The sequence below is a fragment of the Enoplosus armatus genome, chromosome 19 (assembly GCF_043641665.1).
Source record: "Enoplosus armatus isolate fEnoArm2 chromosome 19, fEnoArm2.hap1, whole genome shotgun sequence".
In the NCBI taxonomy this organism is placed as follows: Eukaryota; Metazoa; Chordata; class Actinopteri; order Centrarchiformes; family Enoplosidae; genus Enoplosus; species Enoplosus armatus.
In genome coordinates this window covers 11,906,899-11,928,214 of record NC_092198.1, presented here as the reverse complement: position 1 = coordinate 11,928,214, position 21,316 = coordinate 11,906,899, and the positions used below count along the sequence as shown (strand labels likewise).

General features: G+C 39.0%; 2 protein-coding genes across 2 annotated transcripts; one reads left to right on the top strand and one right to left on the bottom strand.

Annotated features, from left to right (window-relative positions):
* Positions 1-1,697: 1,697 nt before the first annotated feature.
* LOC139301973 (voltage-gated delayed rectifier potassium channel KCNH5) lies at positions 1,698-12,883 on the bottom strand. Its single transcript, XM_070925511.1, has 9 exons — positions 12,811-12,883; positions 11,222-11,345; positions 10,486-10,592; positions 10,245-10,373; positions 9,274-9,389; positions 8,326-8,718; positions 6,753-7,182; positions 2,239-2,438; positions 1,698-1,964 (listed from the first exon to the last, which is right to left on the bottom strand). Exons 1-9 carry the CDS (start codon positions 12,881-12,883, stop codon positions 1,698-1,700), a joined length of 1,839 nt encoding a protein of 612 aa, XP_070781612.1.
* Positions 12,884-13,921: 1,038 nt separating this feature from the next.
* On the top strand, positions 13,922-20,454 carry LOC139302212 (sphingosine-1-phosphate phosphatase 1-like). Its single transcript, XM_070925834.1, has 3 exons — positions 13,922-14,866; positions 17,374-17,463; positions 18,461-20,454. Exons 1-3 carry the CDS (start codon positions 14,186-14,188, stop codon positions 19,010-19,012), a joined length of 1,323 nt encoding a protein of 440 aa, XP_070781935.1. The 5' UTR covers positions 13,922-14,185; the 3' UTR covers positions 19,013-20,454.
* Positions 20,455-21,316: the final 862 nt, after the last annotated feature.

Below are 21,316 nucleotides of genomic sequence, written 5' to 3'. Positions count from 1 at the left end.
AAAAATGTTGCTGTTTAACAAACGCATTGAGGCATTGCTTTCAGGTACAGATTGTAGGGATTATAACCCACAGCTTGTGTCCATGTGCAGTTTAGATGCACATTCATGCACCTGCAAGTTAACTGAATCCATAACAGTAAAGAGGGCAGAGAGTAAATCTTAAACCTATGCAGGCACTAGCAGTTTCTAAAGCTGCTCAAATGAATAATAGATGGCTTTATTTTCATTGAATACATTTTAAGTATACGCCATAAATCTTTCAACATGTAGCCACAATTTGCCTTGAAATTGTTTAGATTTAGAGCTGCTGCTGCACTGAGGCTGTTTAATTTCAGTATATGTGATTACATAAGACCTCTTATAAAGGAGCTGTAACAAACAAGAAAAAATCAGAGGAAAATAAAATAATATGTATAATATATATATAAAATCATTGGAAACCTGCATGTAAACACACTGTTTGAGTTGCACAGTATTCCTGAAGGGTCAGTAAGGGTTTCTGGATACAGAGATTATATTAAGTAATGTTTAAAAGTGCATATTTTAATTGACAAGATCTGCTGTACCTCAAAAGAATTTCATATAAGCACGTGATGCACAACAAAAGCACAACAAACCACATGCACCAGATTGACTTTAAAGGGAGTATTCATTAAGAATTGATGCGCTGTTGATCCCATAGGATAATATTACAGAGATATATGAGCAACTTACTATCAAGACTGGAGAGCAATACATCTCAATGCCTTAGTGGGATTAATATGTATAGCCTGAAGAAGCTTCATCAAATATTAATAAGAGACTCAGTTTGGACTCAGAGAACTATTTCTTAATCGTTTTTCTCACTACATCTTTGTGATTGCCCAATCGCCAAATGAGCTGAAATCTGAATGTTATTGTTGGAAACTGTGTGCATGTGAAGAATTATTTAAATTGATCGTTCTGGTCAAATTCCAACTTTCATTTTGGATGTGGCTTTATAGTTGTTAAACTCATGTTATACTGTCATACTGTCTAGTTTTTAAGACTGCACTGTACATCAAATAGATTTACCCAAATTCCAACCTAACATATCTGGTGTGTTTGGAAGTTTCACTCCACTTGAATATGTTGTACATACACTGGTAACTAGCTGGAAACAAAGAACAACAGCTATATTTTCCATGAAGAGTTTCAGTCATTGTTACCCGTTTTCGTAGATTGCAGGTGAGGATGAGGTTACGGGAGAACGTGTTGGCGAATGCCGTGTAAAACTCCAGCACCCTCATCAAAGCATCTCTCCTGATGACGTGCAGGTCGCAGTAAGTCAAAGCTCGGACGTTGGCACAAGCCCGGGCCAGAGTGGTCTCCTTCCAGAACACGTCTCCAAACACATCACCTTTACCTGGATGGAGCCACACGTCATCACTTTGTTTGTGACAGGTGGAAAGTGTGTGATTCTTTGACATAAACATCACATGTGACATACAAAAGTTACATTTTCTTTTAAAAGGGGACCACAGTGATATAATGGTGACCAGAACGTGTGGAAACATAGCATGCAAAGAGCTTTCAATGAGAGAGAAAACTAAAAGTGGCTATATTCAGGTAGAGGACATCCTGTAAGTGTTTTCACAAATGCATCTTTGCACTGAGACAACCTTTGCTCTACTTTTATCTATGCCACAATAAAATGTGGCCCGGCCTATTTCATAATATTACGCTAGATCACCTAGTATTGCGATGACCTCATCATCCTGGATGACTTCTAGTGAACCGGAGACCACGAAGCAGAGGGTGTCCACACTCTCTCCGATATGGAAGATGAGATCTCCGGGTGCGCAGTGTGTGGTCTGAAACTCCACAGCTAGAGAGCGCAGACAGCCGTCGCTGGCTAGACGAAACGCCGGGTGGTCGTTGAACACCTGCCTGTTGAGGTGGACGCAGATGTCTGCTCGCATGTCTTTGGGACAAATTGAGAGGACCTGAGAGAAATTGGTGAGATATCAGAGCAGTTAATCACAAATACTTATCATTAGTACATTTTCCAAAGCAGTAAAGTCCAGCCAAAAGTTTTAAGTTTTTAATTTTATTTTATCTTTTAGGGAGGCATTTTAATATTGTAAGCTAAAACAACTGGTTTTAGTATCAGAAATTACTATTTCCGCTTAATACTATTTTAATTTCAGTACATATTAGCTACATTATGAGTATAAGGTGTTGTGGTAAGAGATGTTTGTTTTGGATCCATAATAATACCTTATCTGTGTCAATGCCCTTCGACATGGCCCAGGTGGAGACAATGAAGTCCATGACCCTCTCACTTAGACCTTTAGGAACCTGATAAAGCTTCAGGAAGTCCCGCACATTGTTGAGCATCTCATGGTAGCGGTTTGTGTTGGTGTACATCTGCTGGAAGATGGTGGTGACGTTTCCAAAGATGGTTGCATATAGCAGCGCTAAAGCAAGAGATGAAGAGCAAAAGTCAAACTATAAACAAAGTCACATGCAAAGCAGATTTATTCAACAACACGAGACGGGAGGTTTTAATCTAGTTAATCATTTGGGATCATTCACATGAAGGTCTGACATGTTTTCATGTTTTCAATATATGATACTGATAGGATTTTTATTCCAAACAGATATTTCACCTCAAACAACATGGAAATGTTGAAAAACCTGGAAATAATTAACAGAAAAGTTAATGGATTTAAACAACAGGTATTTTTAATGGATTATATGCATGGTGTAAGGCGTTATAATGAAGGCCCTTCTAAGATATAAATTAAGGGATTTTATCTTTTTTAATTATTACAACATTAATTTGTCAATTAACTATTTCATTAAAATCCAATGACAAATACCTTGATATTAATTGAAAAATTAAGGTCATTATAAGTTATACATTTAGAGACGGATTTAATATATAATATTACAAATACCTTAATTACATAATTATTAATGGGTAAATCAATTGACTTTAAGGTGAAAAGTTAAGGGAATTGGTGTCATTGTGAAAAGGAAAAAATATTGGAAATGTCTACTGAATGTTGCTGACCATGAGACATAATGCAGGATAAATACTACTAGCAGTGAACAATGATGTTTCAATGATGACCTTCATTTGGACAAAACTGCTGCAAATTCTAGTATAAATAATGTGATCTTAACACACACACACACACACACACACACACACACACACACATAATGAGTGGTGGATTGAGCTTTTATAATGTAATAATGTAATTCATAATGCACATTTCCTCAGTAAGAGTGCTGAGCTGCAGCGCTGCAGTGACCCCAAAGAGTCAGTCAGTATCTCTTATTGTGAGATTTTACCCACTCAAGTGGAAAGAGTCGTCTCCAGTCGGCAGAGCAGGATCACAGAGGTTAGGATACATATCTAACGTGATGGCTCATTGTCCTTTTACTACTCGAGCCTGCAGGCAAGCTCTCCCTTTCTCCCATTCCTTTCGCATAATTACTGTATCTGTAGCAGGAGATTTATCGGCCGTAATTGAACCCGACACTTCAGTGTGACTGAGTGATCTTCGTGATCGAAACACCACCAGAGAACTGGGTGTTTGCTTTTGGGAGTACAAACCTTGAAGCGTGGCTGTCAGTTTGTGTCTCCCTCACTGTTTTCAATGCATCACTTTACATGCTGTTTTAGAGGAGTGGGCCAAAGGTTAGTGCACGAAGGCGTGTCGTGACGGAGGAACTGTAAGCAAAGGCTGACAGTGGAAGCAGAAAAGTGACACAAAAGGTGAAGTTATTACTGTAACTGCAGTGGGCGATGAAAACAATACAGACGTCTGCATAAAAATAGATATTTCAATTTTTATGAAGATGTCATTTAAATGAGGATGGCTTGACTTTCATATTATTTCACATCAATCAAATCAAATCACTTGAATAGACTCATTTTTGTGAATGAAACATCTGAGGTAGGTGAGATAGCTGACTTTAAGGCTCACCACTCCCTAAATTACAGGTAGTCTTAATGTAAAGTTAGAATTATGACATTAAAAGACTATTAAGGCAGTGTCTTTATAAGTGTTATACAACATGCTATGCTCATCACTAACACTCCATCACTTGTGAGTTACACAAGTCTCTACATAATGAGCTTGAGCTTGATCTAATCTACAGTTGCATCTCACCCAAAACTGCAACTCAACTGGATCTGAAATCAGAACCATAAAATATACAGAATGTAAAAAATACTGTATTGTGCTGGTTGTACATAACGGCTTTTAACTGGACTCACTTTACCAGTTTACATCAGTTTACTACATGACAGTAGTTATGTGTCCCTAAGATTCTTAAGCATCAGTGACAGAGCAATATAGAAAAAAGAACATTTATTCCTTGAGTTTAAACACATGATTTGAAGCAGAGATAATCATTTCATAATTTCAGTATGAGTGAATTAACATAAAGACAGTGGTTGTCTGATGGAGGGCAGTGGTGACTAACCTTCAGACAGACCCTCATAGAGCAGGCTGTGATGGGCGCTGAACATGTCACTTTTTATTATCCACAGAGCCGAGTCCTAAACTCTCCCCAGTGGTTCAAACACAGAGGCTGCAGCTAAATGTGAATTACATGAGTCAAGAGAGTCTATGAATTACAGGATACTGTCCTGTGTAAAGAATTATTTTTGTATATAAAATGATCTCAATTATTAAAATAAGATTTAAAATGGCAGTTCATCATTTCAGTGTCCTGGAATTAACTATTATTTTTGGATTAATCACAAATGTACTGATTATTTAACTTGCCCTGCTGGGACCACAGAAAAAGAGTTGGAAAGCAAACGATTTGGATAAATCTGGAACAGTTGTATCATAATGATAATTGTACCTGATGAATAAATAAAATAAAGTATATGTGATGAATTCAGCCTGAGCCCTGAATACTTTATGATCTAAAGCTGATACTTTGTCAGATTTCCTGCTCCACCCTACAGTAAAAACTATATCTGTAGTCATGTCTCCCCTAAAAGATTTTGTTTTGGTCTGGGGGTGTATTTTCAGCAGCACACGTGCTACTGAATGATCATAGAGATAGGAATACTACAGGCAGCATTGTGTCTCTATGATCCTCTCGCTCTTCTGCGACTACACGTTACTTTTCATTTTGTGATATAGGCTACAATATATTGTGTATTTATAGTATATAGTTTGAAGAATATTATAAATCCAGGACAAAACTGACAGTAGGACGGGACTGAGAGAAAAAGGCGCAATTACAAATCTGTCTGCTACTTCAGCACCATGGACAGCGCCATGGATTAATCAATCCACAGCACAGTTAGGCAACTGATGTTTCAGAGCCATGGTCGGGGCCATTGATTCTAACTTGCACAAACCTCAAATAAAGGATCAATGTGTCAGGCAGACAAGACTAACATATTCAACTAAACAACCGCTCTGCCCCCCGCCTAATGCTCCTGAACCTGTACAATATCTACACCATATGTTGCTTTTCTGGCAGCCATCAGTTGGCCAGCTGGGCTGAGGAGCACATTATCGTGTCTAGCATGTAAGTAAATGCATCCAGATTGTTTCGGCTCCTGCAAGGTTGTACTGGCATATTATGAATGGATGAATTCGTGAATATGATGAAAATAGCATCAGAGGATGTTTGTATCGTTTGCCGTAGAGAGATGGGGAGATCGAAAAGTGGCTATAGCTATACGGCTGTGGTTTGCTGGCATATGCCAGTTATAAATGACTTTCCCACCTGCAGCTGCTGACATAAACTGTTAGCCTGTGTCACTATAACAAGTGGCAGAAAACCACTTTGCAGACTTTGTGGTAGCAAGCTTACTAATGTAGCCATAGCTAAATATTAGCCCTGTATGACCTAGCTCACACAAAGTTTGAATGACAGAACCATAAAATTGTTCAATTCTAGTTTATATTGAATTATTTTTATGAAGATATTTGGAAAATTACATAAGCCACAGTGTTAAATGTATAACATCCCATTGGAGCATTAACTCAATGCCAATAGTGGCTAAAATACCAGTGGAACATGAGTGGTATGTAATTTTGACAGTAAGGGGCATTTGCCAGTAGAAATTGGTATGTCACTGAGGTAAAACACACACCTTTTCTAGTGAAGAGAGAGTGCACAATCATAAGTGTTTCAGCACATATTTCCTTCATACTGTATGCCACCGAAACAAGCTGCTGTTCTTTCGTCCTCTGCTCAGATTTATTTGGACTGTCAAGGTTGTACTGTATGTCCATTGAAGAAAAAAAACAGTGGTCACTCTGATTTAAGCAAGTTTTTGAAAAGCTTCCTTTGAATTTCCCTTGACAAATTGTCCACAGGCAATTGATAAATGTAGGGTTTGTGCTGTTTGTGAGAGGCTTGGAAGAACACAGGAAAGATTGGTGTTAATTGGAAGCTGTTTAAACCTTTGTGTTTGTGTGATAGAAAGAGCTTGTGTGTATCTGTATTAGACGGCTGTGTGACTTCATTGCCTTTCTAATGTCATCTCCATTTACTGCTCCATTAAACACATCTCGTACCAAGACAGAATGATACTATTTCCTATGTAATGACAGACCTATTAGACTTGTTGTTTTCTAATATGTGATTTAGAAAAGATTAAACTTTTGCAGTGATAAGAAAGCTCATCATCTTAAAATGTATTTAGAAGATTTGAAATACTTAAGATGATATATTATACTATAAAATGTTTGGAGTAAATGGTAAACACGGTGCTTAATGTTGGAAAGTGATTGGATACTTACAGCCCACCATCATCATTGCCACGGAGAAAATCTTCTCTCCATCTGTGGCCGGAGCGATGTTGCCAAATCCGATGGTGGTGAGACTCGTCATGGTGAAGTAGAGAGAAGAAATGTACAGCGTGTCCTTGTTGGGACCACCTTCCCACTGTCCTGTACCACTGGCGTTGTAGCGGTAAGGAGTCCCAATACTCAGGGCCAGCTGGTAGAGCCAGCTGTCTGTCTTAATGGTGTTGGTGGTCTCATCGATGACCTCGTAGTCCCCGATGCTGTACCAGATGCAGGCCAGCCAGTGGGCCACCAGACCGAAAACACACACCAGCAGAACCAGGACAGCTGCTCCGTACTCCAGATAGTGGTCCAGCTTCCGGGCCACCCGGCCCAACCGGAGCAAGCGGATCACCTTTAGGGAGCTGAAGAGGCTGCTGAGACCCTACAATGACAGAAAGGTGGAAGATATATAGATAGATATACTGTGATGTTGAGGTGAAACAATTGGTTGAAAATTAATCAGCAAATATTTTGATGATTGATTAATCTTTTAAGCCACAAAAATCCACTTGTTTCAGCTTCTTTAAAAGTGAATATTTGCTGGTTTTCTTTGTCTTCTATGATATTAAACTAAATAAACAAAACAAGCAATTTGAACATGGAGTTTTGGGAAATTGTGATTGAAGTTTTACCCTGTTTCTGACATTTTATCGACCAGATGTTTCTTTAATTGTTCCAAAAAATAATCAGACTGATAATAATGATAACAATAACAATAACAATAATAATAATAAACAGAGTTTCCATTTTAAAGCCCCACATACAGTAGCAGTGAGTAAAAAAATCCTGTTTGTCTCATTGGAATCTTGCAGGAATCATATTAGCGTCTGCTTTTGTCACATTTCTCAGAAATCACACCTTATCTGAACCTGCAGTGGATATCAGCTGCAAACACAATCTTGACATATTAAGACTTTCTAAAGTTGACATGGCAAACTTGTTAGAAAACAGTTTCCTATTTACACATCCAGCATATATGGAGCAACATTAGCATAATTTGGAGTCGAGTTTCAGGTCACCTAAATGTACCTCCAAAATTCACTCTCTTTTAGCTCTGTTTTGGTCTCCTGGGGGAAATATCTAGCTCTTTAGTTGCTAAATGCTCCGTTATGTTCACCAGCTAGTCGCTAACTTTGTCCGTCTGCTGTTTGGTGCTGGGTGTCCGTTTTTTCCGCTGGAAACAGCTGCCTGCTGCTGTAAACAATGCTGATGAGAGCTGGTTTGTCACTACAAGGGACTCCTGTAACATTACATGTACTCATTTGATTCATTGTTAACATGAAAAAAATATTAATTATAGTAGCTTTAAAAGAAAAACAAGAATTTCCTTACTGGGAGTACAGAGTCTTCTGTTCGAGTTGTATTCCTGTGGAAATGTGAAGACTCACGGAGATGACTTGCTGGAGAAGCAGATGTGATGACATCCTTCATAGAAACAGCCATTTTAGCAATAAATCAATCCTAAATGAAAAGAATTGTCAAAAAATCATGCTCCATTTAAGGAAAAGGTTTGAAATCCCCTCACCTCGTCTACATGTTCAAAGGCATTGATGATATCGTACGGCAGACAGGACAGCAGATCGATGACAAACCACGTCTTCATGTAATTCATTCGTATCAGCTTGGCGTCTGAAATAACCTCTCCAGCAGGACCCACAAAGGTGGTGTGGAAGTTGAGCACTATGTCGATCAGGAAGATGACGTCCACGACGCTGTCAAGCACCAGCCAAGCCAAATTGTTTTGCTTTGTCTTAAAGGAGACGTTATAGGGCACCATGATGGCTGTGTAGAAGGTGAGGATGAGGATGACCCAGTCCCAGGTGGTCTTGAAGGTGCAATAGTGGAGGATGATGTGTGGAGGGGTCTTAGGGGCCTCCTGTTTGTACTGAGGGAGGATATCTGATCCAAGCTGGAGAGCCTTTTTCATTGAGAGGGAACATTAAGCATCATGAGTACAGAATCACGTGAAGTGCATCAAGGAACAGAAGTCTCATTATAAATGTGAAAAGGGTCAAACATATGGTTTGATGACAAATCCACCCTTGGAAATATATGTTTTTGTTAAAATGATTTTCCCTCTCTGCTTCTACATTCCCCAGAATACCCTTTGGATTGATTGATGCACGTCTACTATCAGATCATTGCCCTTCAAAACACAACTATGGGCTTAATTTAACCTGATAATTATCATTAGACTTGATGGTAGCTGTGTTGGTAATACTTGACATACTGTGATATTATGTTGTCTCTGTCATTAACAACAATATGGACCCAGAAATACAAAGATCACTGTCTCCATAGATGTGTTTTATGACTAGGGTGGATTTTTCCTTTAAATTGGGAAAAATTATCAAACTTTTACTGACTCTAGAGCTGGTCTCTTTAAAGCACTTTCTTGATTTAACTTGTATTTTTGAAGTAGGTATATAGCAATTGAAAACAAACTCTTCTTTTAGACCAGGACGCTGCTCACCTCAGCCAGTCTGGAGGGCTTGTGGGTGACCTCAGTCTTGCTCAGCGGTGCTAACTGCTGCACCAGGTTGCGATTGTTGGTCAGTGCCCGCGTCAGTCTGGCAAACTTGGTCCATCCTGCTTAGAGACAAAGAGATAGACAAAGTAATGCAGGCACACAGCACAACATTTAATCCATGCCTTCTTTCACACAGATGCAAATTTTCCTACAAAATGTCCCACATTTTATTTTTTCAACACTTTGAGATTACTGGAATTTAAATTCAGTGGTTCCCACGCTGGACAGAAGAGGTACAATTACACGTTAACTTCACTTTAGGAAAGTCATTTTCCCAAACTATACGACTGAGCTTGAATGTATCGTTCTGGACTTTTCTGCATTTCTATGCATTTCTAGAGAGATGTTCTTCTCTAATGACGCATATACTATATGCTCATTAGAACCAGTGAAATTGTGTCTAAATATTGTGTTGCCCTGTCAAAACATTTTGTGTTAAAAGGGACTGATATTCTTTTATTCCCTCTGTGTATAATGAGTGTTTTCATACATTCACACATGCCTGTGTGGTCTGAGCGTCCTTTGTTTCTGCTTGATGTATGTAAAAGTCTTAGTGGCACACTTAATCCCCTGGGACATCTCACTGCTTGGACCCACAGAGACCAGTGTTCACTGACCCGCACACACAACACCTGGACAGTTGTATGTTACATACCAGGAAACAAACGTCTGTTAAGTCACAGCCACTCATGTGTGCGTGACACTTTCGGCAGCACTGCACCCTCCATGGTCTCGTTGGGTAAAATTTAGCTGTGATAACAATGGCTGGACCTTAATGGGGCATTCACTTGATATAAATGCATGTTCTGGAATAAGAGGATAACCTCCAACAGTTTATCATGACCACACTGAACTGCTGAATGCAGTCAGACAGAAACCATTTAGTCTAGATACAAGAATATGAACCGTCTCACCTCTAGTTGATTCATCTTCAATCGGCTGTTTGAAAAGTGTAATGTCTCTGAAGGTGCAGAGGAAAAGCACCACCTTGTCATTCTCATTTCTGATTGGAGCCACCTGCATGTAAAGCCATATTGGTGTTCCTGTAGGAAACAATTAAAATGAGAGCAAATGCTATTGTAAAAAAACTCCCTTTTAATCATGCATTTGATGATTTTAGTAAAAACAATGGACTCAATAGTGTTTTATACTCACTATTCTTTGTGTAGAGCAGCACCTCATAGAAATGGGACTCATAGTTATCAAAGGTCTGCCTGATTTTGTCTATAGTCTTCTTATCAGTCAGGTCACCATACATGAAACTGCAAAATAAGGGAATAGGAATACCAAGAAGGAAAAGGGAGTGTGTTAGCTGGTCATTGGGAAGTAAAGGCAGAGGACTGAAGGCAGACATAACAAAAGTGGACTGAATACTTTGTCAAAATTTCTTTAAATCTGTATTGTTGTTGTTGCAAATCAGTGGTCACATTTTCTAGAGATAACAACAGCGAGATCAAGTTGCATTTTATTTCTGGTCCTCTGTTTGATGATTTTGCCACTCCCATAGTTTTTAATTAGTTGACCTTATTTATAGTGAGACCAGATCAGATTCTAGGGTGCCTTTTTAACATCTGGTGAGCGACAACAGATAATACTTGATCAATGAGCAAAATCCCTGTCAAATAAATAGACCACTGCTCAACAAATAGAGGCGTATTGCTGGAGCTCAGTATGAAAAATAACAAGCATCTGCACACTCAGATCTGAGCTTTCTATCAGAGACTTTCTTCAAGCACCAACATGAAGAAGAGCAAACAGTATCAATCACATCTTGAGACCCGATGCAAATCACATCAGACCACATGAAGCCAACCAACATATATTACTTAATATATAAAGTATCCCACTGTATCTTCACATTCTGGCCATTATACGACAAAAAGCGTCTTACTTGCAGGTGCTACTCCTGTGCATGACTTCAGCTCTGTGGTATCCTGACAGCTTGCAGAATCCATCATTGCTGTAAACGACTGGCCACTCCACGATCTGAGCATTTCCCAACAGGAAACTGGTCTCTGCAACAAAACAGAGAAATACAGCAGTCTGAGAAAACTAGTAACTACTAACAACAGACCTACCTACTACTGCACCTATTGATCAACCTTGCTGCAACTGCAACCTCATTGAAAATGGACTGATTTTTGCTGTGTTTCCATTGATATTTAGATGTTATTTTTTAATTTGCGGTTTATGAATCCTGCTGACCAGTGCCATGAATTAAAGAAAACCTCAGCATACATGTAAGTCTGTAACCGACATATTCTGTGCAATTATTTGAGTCACTATAAAGTAAACTATCCCACTACTAATATTATTTTAATAACCATATATAATGGAAACACGGTCATTAATATTTAAAGCAGCAGTACACAGTGTTAATCAGACGAGTCACTGGGCAGAAATAGTTGTTGATAAAATGTTTATGTTCTACCCTTAATGTTAATGAAATATTGATGAGGAGCTACAAAGTTCTCCGGCTTTACAACAGTTTGGAGGGAGCTGCAGTCTCGAGAGGAAAGACTGAGGACATTTTCTCCAAATTACACTCAACAGTTGCCACTGAAGCGGTCAAACTTAAAGCATCTGCATGTTTATCTTGAACTTAATGCTTTAGTTTAGAGTTTATATTGTAATGAATGCATCCACTCTGCAGGCTTTTGCAGCCTAATATGTACTATAGGAGGTGAGCAATAGCCTTTCATATATTTAATCCATGATGCATTATCTTTCTTTATGCTATAGTTTGTCAGACATCATGCACTTCATCTGTACTTGCAATGAAAACCTCTGATCTCTCACACACTCAGCTGCACTCTCACTACTGCCTGCCATGCAGACTTTCAATCCAAAAATGAATTTTTAATGACAGTATTGCCTTTCTGGAATATAATACAACAAATACTAACGAATATTACTGAAAATCAATACATTATTCAATGGGATATAGGCTCCACAAGAGATAAAAACAAACATAAAGTGCAACTGAGTCACCATAAATCTCCTAAAAGAAAACTAAAAAGGCCTCTCTTAGAAATGGCTGCCAACCCAATCTGTGTAAGATTGTTCTCATATTTACTGTCTCACTGTTTATGTTCATATGAGTGTTAAAATCAATAAGACAAATCCACTCTCAATTGTCACTGAAAAGGTGCCATGCATCAATGATCACTTTTGGGCTTCAGGTAAAATAAAGAGCTTCTATAGCTAATGGAGGAACAGGCTATTATAGTGATTTAAGTTTATTAATCCGGGGAATTTGGACATGAGATGCATTGCATAATTCATCAGTAAGCATATATTGCGTTGTTAGCGAGTTGCGAAAAAGTGTAAATTACAAGAAAGTGATGTTAGTTGATGCTGCTTCCCATTAAATGACAAATAAAGAACATTGTAGATTTACTTTAGCATTCCATGCAGCCCTGTGCGGTGCCTTGACTGTACAAATCAACATCCATTCATTCCTTTTAGAGTAAAACTCACCGCTGGAGCGCCGGACAATATTTTCCAGAAAAGTGTTCTGCGGAGCCACCAGTCCTCTCTTGCCCCCATGCATTATGAGGGTTCAGGACAGAGACTCGGAGCTGCTCGGTGGTCGTGCTGATGTTAAATACCCCCCTCAGCTGTCTGCCGGATCAGAGCGTGGACCTCAAGAGTCAAGCTAACCACAGTTAAATCAGTTACTTCCGGTCTAGCGATTTAAAAAAATAAAAGCCTCATTGCCGAATGTGTTTTTTTCCCAGTGAAAGTACAAATTGAAGACTATTTCATGTGAAATACGAGGTAAATTGTAATTATTGTTCCCAAAACGGTCGTTTCCACAACACATTTACAGCCACATTGGTCCACGCTTTAGAAGTCATAGGTCTGTTTAATAGGATAAGCTGAGTCACAAAACATGTAACAGACAACTTGGATGGATCTTTACTCATTAAACGAAGATCGGTTTTCAGATATATCTTGTACAAATAGATGAGAGTCACATCAGCCTTTACAAAAAACATTTTATTTTGGAGGAAATCCCATTGATTTCCGGTATTATCCTTGTATTATTGTCTTTGGCTTCTCAGACCTGTAGGCTGGCCTCGAATTTCTGTTATATTTTTGTAAGAACTTAAATGTTGTCTTTGCTTTTGATATGGGTAATGAATGGTATTTGGCTTTTCTGATATATAATTTGAGTATTAGAGATCTATGCTGTCACCAGCAAAGCAGTAACAAAAAGATATTGTACTACAGTACAATTTTGATTATAATGAATATTTTCTCTTTTCATACTAAAAACAATTAGCTGATAATACTTCTGTACTTACTCTTGAGTAAAACAAATAATGCATAACCTACTTGTAATGGGATGTTTTATATTGTAGTATTTGTATTTAAGTATAATACCTGGATATTTCATCCACCGTTGGTCATCTGGCCGAAATGTTTTAACATGTGTAATTTATTACAACTCCAGCAGGGGTGATGCTTGAACGTTTTGGACACTGAGCGACTACCATTAAGTCAAACGAAGAAGAAAATTAACCGAAGAAGAAGAGGACGGGCGAAAACAGGAATAACGGCCTGACGCAGTTAGTTTGAGGCGGTTAGAATAATATACCGTGAAGTAAAGGTTAACTGTAACGGACTTTGGATGCTGCCGTGCAATACCTCCACGCCGGTGTACAAGGTCTGTGTTTTGAATGGGAATACCAGGTAGTTGTCAGGTGTAACTGCTCCGTGCTGTTAGCTAAATCCCTGTTGTTTTGTTTGGAATGCAACGTCCGCCGAGTTCCACTTCCCCGTAAGCTCACTCGATGGACATGAACTCCATTTGTGCTTTTTAAATTAGCAGTAATTGTCATTTTAAGTCATGGCGAACGACTTTGTAAAGACATTCGTACAGCTGTGTAATTATCTCCAAGACCCCTGTCATGTAGCGAGGTTTCAAAAATTTTGCGGCGTTAAAGGGACATTTCCGGTTAAACCGAACAAGCCTGACAGTGGACAGTCGGAGCCGGACTGTCCCGGGCTGAGGAAGAGGGTCCAACAGGACGTTAGTATTGGGAATGGAGCAACGGGGGATGCGACCGCACCGCAGGTTAACGGGGTGCAAGGTGACAGCACCGTCAGGCCTGATGGGACACCAGCAGAAGCTAATGTCGACTCAGACACCACCAGGGCGAAACCCCTTCGGAAAAACTCCCTGACCGGAGATGTGGGTCAAGAGTTCCTGATCCACAACAAAATTTTGTTCTACCTGTTCACGTTTGGGACTGAGCTGGGCAACGAGATGTTCTTCATCATCTTCTTCCCCTTTCTCTTCTGGAACATCGACGCCCTGGTCAGCCGGAGACTCATCGTGGTCTGGGCCTGGAACCTGTTCGTGGGACAGTCCACCAAGGATATGATACGCTGGTCCCGGCCGGCGTCCCCTCCTGTGGTGAAGGTGGAGGTCTTCTACAACTCTGAGTACAGCATGCCGTCCACACACGCCATGACAGGGACAGCCATACCCTTCTGTGTCTTCATGCTGACCTATGGACGGTGGCAGGTGAGCACCTTTTTAAACACACCTCAAAGTGTCAACTGCCTCAATGTCCGAGGCCCCCAGGGACTCCAAAGGCTCCTTATTAACCATTATGTCTTGTAGTTTAATTTGTTTAGTACCTTCCACCACACTTCATTTGCTGCCCCAGGAACCCCTATAGTGTTAATGCATCTCCTTGGCTATACACAGTATGGAACTGGAAATGTGTTATTACAGATTATTACTAGGTGCAACCTGATACCTCTAAATGAACAAATATCTCAATGCTACGCTAGTGTTTTTATCCTTCATGTTGTGTTAGCATTCAGTGGTCTAGAATAGATCCACAGGATATGACCATGTTTTGATGTTTTGGCCAGACGCACCACAGTTACAGACATTCAAGACCAAATATTGAGAAATTTGCAACATCTTTCCCCATCCAGCAACTCAGAATCACAATCAGAAATACTTTATTGATCCCCGGGGGGGGGGGGGGGGGGGGATCAATAAAGTATTGAGTATGTGTAAGTATAAGTATGTTCAGGTAAAATCTAAATTAAAAAAAGAGTTTAACACACAGGTCACCTGACCTAATAAGAAGTCCACCTGATATTTATCTCCTCTGCCCCTCAGTGCCAAGGAAAGTCAGTCTGGCCAAAGGAATGAAAAAGAGCTGCCTTTAGATCACTGTGGAGGCTTGTTGCTCAGTCTGAAGCTCTACAGTCCAACCTGAATAATAAGCAGTTATTGATACTTGCGGCTGTTGTGCTCCATACAAGACAGCAAACATTCCTCTGTTTAAGCGGACTGTTAAGCCATGACAGGGTGTGCCAGAGAAATACAGGTGAAGAGTGAAAAGGTAGCTTTGTTTTTTAGATAAACAAAGACTCACTGTTCTACATTGTCAGAGAGAAAGAGCAAAGACACTAGTGAATGTGGTTTAATGGAAGAGAAAGTATCACATTTAGGACATGAGAGGGAAGTGCCAAAGTCAATAAGCTACTGTTATGTGCCAGATACATATTTAATCAACATTTCATATCTTCTGCTACTGTGAACATTTATTTTACTATGTATACTGAGCATATTTTCTTTTCATTTTCAAGTTGTAGCTAGAGTTTCTGTCCTTTCTTTTGAGTCATAGTTATTTAAAACGTAATTATTTTTTTTCAAAAGTTGAACGCTAAAACTAAATGGATTCTCTAAGGGATTTGAATGGATTCAGATTTGCTAAGCAGATTCGATATTGAAATCAAAGTCAATGAGCGATTTCCATACTGGTTCAAATGCTATCAAACTCCAACCATAATATAAATAAAGCCTATATGCTGTTTGAAAAGTTATGCATTAATGACGCACAATGCATTCCTGTCCTTTGTTAAGTCCCATGTACATCCTGTATCTCGAAATTCTTTAGTAATCTCTTAGTTAAATCAGCTTGGCCATGCATCTTGTGCACTTTATGTTAAAAGAAGAGAATCATTCATGTTCTCAAAAATATTACTCTTCCCAGACATTTTTAACTTACAAAATAAATGTAAGCATGTGCCAAGGGGTCACCACCAGGAAGGAAGCGCCTCAGGTGCTTTTTTATTTGTTGTTGTTGCACAGCTACACAATGGCTTTTAACTGAATACAGGCAGTTGTCTGAACTGCCTGAACTCTTGTTGAGTCATCAAGTTCACTGATTTTGAAGGTTGAGAAACTGAAACATTTCTGGAGAAGAGGGTACAAAAGATAAGATGCAGACCATAAATGGCTTCCAGGCAGGAGGAAGATTCAAAGTCTTAGTTAAACAGTGTTAAAAGACTAGACTAAGACTAGGACTATTTGATGGATTGCCATGAAATTTGGTACATTCATGTCCCCCTAAGGATGAACTGTAATAACTTCTGATCTTTTAACTTTTCAGCTAGCGCCATCATCAGGTCTACATTTTAATTTGTCTGATACTTCGGTTTATGAACAAATACTTGCAAAACTAAAGACATTCCCATCAGCCTCAGCTGTATTTTCTGTTTCCTGCTAATTGGCAAATGTTAGCATGCTAACATGCTAAACTAAGATGATGAGCTTGGAAAACATTATGCCTGCTAAACATCAGCATGTTAGCAATCTAACATTATCACTGTGCCCAAGTACAGCATCAGAGAGCTGCTGTCATGGCTGTAGACTCTTGTTTTCACACAGTGACCTTTGAATGAGTCTGAGTCCTTTCAAAAATATCAGCTAAATGTTTTCTAAATTAACTATACACTGTGGTTTTTGAAAGCTAGTATTTCCACTGACTGCGAACTGTCCAGGAGACTTTTCAGCATATTGCCGTTAATGCCCTGCAAGGGACGGTGGTACTGTAGCTTCTTGTTCCCAAAATTCAACTGTATATTTTGTTCATAGTCAACTGGATGTTAAGAAAAAAAGTAGTTTCTTTTACAAAACTATGATATGGAGGCTTATCTTCAGACACCTTTTAATATGTAAGTTCATTTTTTAATGCCATGTCTTTGTCTTTATGCTCTCTCTCCTAGTACCCCTTCCTCTTTGGCTTTTGTGTGGCTCTCAGCTGGAGTTTCCTGGTCTGTGTAAGCAGAGTCTACATGGGGATGCATTCTATTCTGGTGAGTATATTAAATACATTATATGAAATAAATAATCCCTCACTGAAATATGAATTAACTCGAGAATATAGAGTGATGCTGCTCCACCTGGACACTTTGCCACCACTGACACTTATGGTCTCAGCTCAGAATGGTAATGAGGTCTACCGCAGCATGGTCAAAAATGTTCTCTAGGAAATGCAAAGCACCGCTGCCTTGAACTTCTGGTGTCATTGATCTTATATTATGCAACATCATATGCACCTCAGATGGCCGTAAATGCTGGCACAACTCCAATATTCCTGATGCTACATTTCATTTACAGAGGACACCTTCAACCACCAATCTTAGCACCAGGTTTACATATATGTCATTGAAATCACCTGTACATATTTCATATTTCTGTAGGTGGACAGATATATTCCGACATAAATACATGACATTAATGTACACAACTCATGCCCCATTTTCCATAGTTATAACATCCACAGCAGCTTAAGATGTGGGATTCACGGAATAGTATCTGCAAGCTGAGCTAATAAATGAATCAAAGCCAGTAGATAAGGTTAGATTAGATTTGGTTGCTAGGCATCTGATGTTAGTAGATGTTGTTTATGTTCTGCATCCTCCAACAGTAACACCTGTAACACCAGTCAGCAGCTCACCTGGTTTTACAGGAGGTTTATGACTCTGGGGAAAACTGTTGCTTAAATTAAATGTTTTGGTCAAAAGTGTTGCACAGCGCCATCCATAAGACAGGAACCTGCAAAGGCTGCTTTTCTGTCTATTTGATGGTATAAAAACTGATGCTAAAGGAGCTCGGACTTTATGTGCATTGCTTGCACTATGTTGGCACTGCTTCAAAAAGTGTCAGGATATATTTTAACGTCTCATGCTTTATAATGCTGTGAATATATCAAGCAAGGATTTCTGTAGTGCAAATAAGAGTAGAAAACGAAAAATGTACTGTAATAGTGTGTACCCCTGGTTTACAATCATTTCTGTTCCTGTGTTGCAGGAGGTAATCACTGGCTTCCTGTACAGCCTTCTTATTCTAGCCTTCTTCCAGCCAATTCTGGACAAGATCGACAACTTCTACATGATGAACCACTATGCTCCACTCGTGATTATCGTGTCACATGTGAGCCTGGGACTTGTGGCTTTTTCTCTGGACTCCTGGAGCACCTCTCGGGGCGATACAGCTCAGGCTCTGGGCACCGGGGTAGGAGCCGCTTTGGCTACCCATGTGAACTATCAGCTGGGGCTGCTGCTGGATCCGCCACTGTCCTCACTTCCTCTAACTTTACCACCACTCAGCACTAGCTTGGTGGTCCTCTCCCTGCTGCGCTTCCTCATTGGAGTCGCTGTCCTCCTCGTCACGAGAATGGTTATGAAAGCAGTGACTATTCCGTTCCTGTGTCGACTGTTCAGGCTGCCTTCAGATGATGTAAGGCAGGCGAGGCAGCACATGAAAGTAGAGTTGCCGTATCGTTACATTGTCTACAGTGTTGTTGGTTTTAGTTGTGTCTGTGTGGTGCCTCTCTTGTTTAGGATCTTAAACGTTGCCTGAGTGTTGTGTGCAAACTGTCATTTACTGCCGACATGTTCATCTACATAGTGAAGGCAAACGGCACTTGGAACCATGCTTGTTCTGACACAAGATAAAACTAATTTAGAGGACATGTATGGTGATATTCTATATTTTTTGTGTTGTCAGTATTCCTCTGTGTCATAGAGCTCCATTGTTGTCCACAAACTATTAAAAACACATCAGTGAGACATGTTCCTTCATTATGATGAGTGTGGGAACTGCAGTTTATTTTGAGTTGATTCCACTATCCACTAACTATTCTCAGGATGTACCAAATGTGTATCAATCCGTGGCTGAAAATAGTCCCCAATGACCCCAATACAGTATTTACTCCTGTTTGAGTATCTGCAAAAAAATACAGTACCCAGCTGTTTTAGGGAATAATTTAGCCTTTTTTAAAAGTAAAGTATATATTTGTGACCCAATTTTAAAGATTTAAGTCTTCAGTAGGAACTGATGGACTCGGGGCCAGAGCCACAGACTGGAGGAAGATGAAAAGTATTGAGAGGTGGACTAAAGCAATGTTGGTTCTGGTCTTTTCTTGGGATTTGTTGACAATAATAGCAATATAGAACATCACCAGCCTTCTCCTTTTAAGATCCTCCTGTGATCGACACATTTAAGTGTTAACTGGAACTACAAAATCTATCAGATGTACTGTAATGATGCTTGCATTCATTAATGAGGAATCTATTTCCATAATTTGATTGAAATATATAATAATATGTTATTGGAGAATACCATGCTCTAAGAATAAACCAAGCCATGAATCAGTAATGTATGAAACCACCTCACTTCTCATTTGTTACTGTGCTTAAATCAAATCAGCCTGGAAGTAATAGTAGTTTAAATACTATAAGTATTTAAGCTCACAGGTGTCGGGGTAGTTACACTGGGGTAGTTATCTCTATTTAAATCTGGAAGACCTGTGCTTCTCCTCCCACTTTGAGCAGGTCTGATTTGTCATTTTTGTACATTTTTGTGCTTGTTTCAAAAACATTTGTAATTTTAGTTGAAATGTAACTATGGTATTCTCTGAATAATCATTTGAAAGCATAAAATACATACATAAAATAACAGATATTTTTGATAAAGTATTTTGCCATCTCAACTAACTTGAGCTAAATTGTCGCTCTAGAAAAAAAACAACCAAATCTATATTATTACTACTTGACATTTCTGCTGGTCTTCCTTAAACTACAGCATATAAAACCACTGACCATAGCACTTGTCTAAATGTTTTAATTGTTTGTTATTTGCTGTGTTAATGTTCCAATAATGGTTTCTCGAATATTCATGCTTGAGGTTTATACTTATATCATAAGTACTCATGGAATATTTATAGGTCTATTATTACCATCCATTCCCTTATCTTTTTTCTGTCATGCAAGAACTGTATCCTGTGGAAAAAATATGGAAACAAGGAGAATAAAATATTCCAAAAAGAAAAAAACACAACATTTTGAATGCATTTTATTTCCAATGCATCTGTCTTGCAAGGAAATATCATAAAATGGCCAGTCAATCTTTTAGACTAGTGTGTGTTGTCCCTTTGAGTACTGCAGATATGGATTACATGTTATCTCAGTTCCTAATTTAACTAAAAAAAGTAATGACTCGAGACTTTCATTGACAGTGGTCAACTTGCTGACATGAGATTTTCTGAAGGCTGGAAAAGAACATCAGATCTGACAGTAAGTAATCAATAATTAGAAATAAATGTAATAGATACTGTTTAAAATTAGGCCTGTTCACAAGATGACAAAAAAATTCAAGTACTGGTAACGTAATGTTTAGAAAATGTTCTTCCGGTATGGCAATGCAGCACAAATATTCTTTTAATTTCGCACAAATAGTATTGATTGGTGTATAATATAAAAGTGTGTGAAGTACTGCAAAAACCCAGAATAACTGCAATTTTGTTTTGATATCTCAAAATGAAAGTCAATAGTGAGGGAAGGTATGGAGTGTAGGCAGTGTAGGGTCATGTGTTTTATTCCCGGTACCCAAATAGCACATTGGGTTCATGCTTAACCTTTGAGCAACTTAGATAAGGTTTTAGGTCTTTATCTTTACCCACAGGCACATCCAGCCTAATCACAGGTCTTCTCTGTGCTGTCCTCAAGTTGAACTTTGGGTGATGGCTGTTTTTGGCATCTAAATCTAAAGAATTTACAGAGCTCAGAACATGGCCTCACTCTCCCTTAGCAATCTTTTACCACATACATTTATCAGCCAATGAAAGATTTTAACTGTTAATGTCAGTATTTCAAGCAGTGACAC

Excerpts from the sequence above, each read along its gene's own strand:
- LOC139301973 (XM_070925511.1), bottom strand. The coding sequence starts at position 12,883 with ATGCATGGGGGCAAGAGAGGACTGGTGGCTCCGCAGAACACTTTTCTG. Across the intron at positions 9,390-10,244 it reads TGAAGATGAATCAACTAGAG|GATGGACCAAGTTTGCCAGA; the intron begins GTGAGACGGTTC and ends GTCTCTAAGCAG. Across the intron at positions 8,719-9,273 it reads AGCCCTCCAGACTGGCTGAG|GCTCTCCAGCTTGGATCAGA; the intron begins GTGAGCAGCGTC and ends TCAATGAAAAAG.
- LOC139302212 (XM_070925834.1), top strand. The coding sequence starts at position 14,186 with ATGGCGAACGACTTTGTAAAGACATTCGTACAGCTGTGTAATTATCTC. Across the intron at positions 14,867-17,373 it reads TGACCTATGGACGGTGGCAG|TACCCCTTCCTCTTTGGCTT; the intron begins GTGAGCACCTTT and ends TCTCTCTCCTAG. Across the intron at positions 17,464-18,460 it reads TGGGGATGCATTCTATTCTG|GAGGTAATCACTGGCTTCCT; the intron begins GTGAGTATATTA and ends CCTGTGTTGCAG.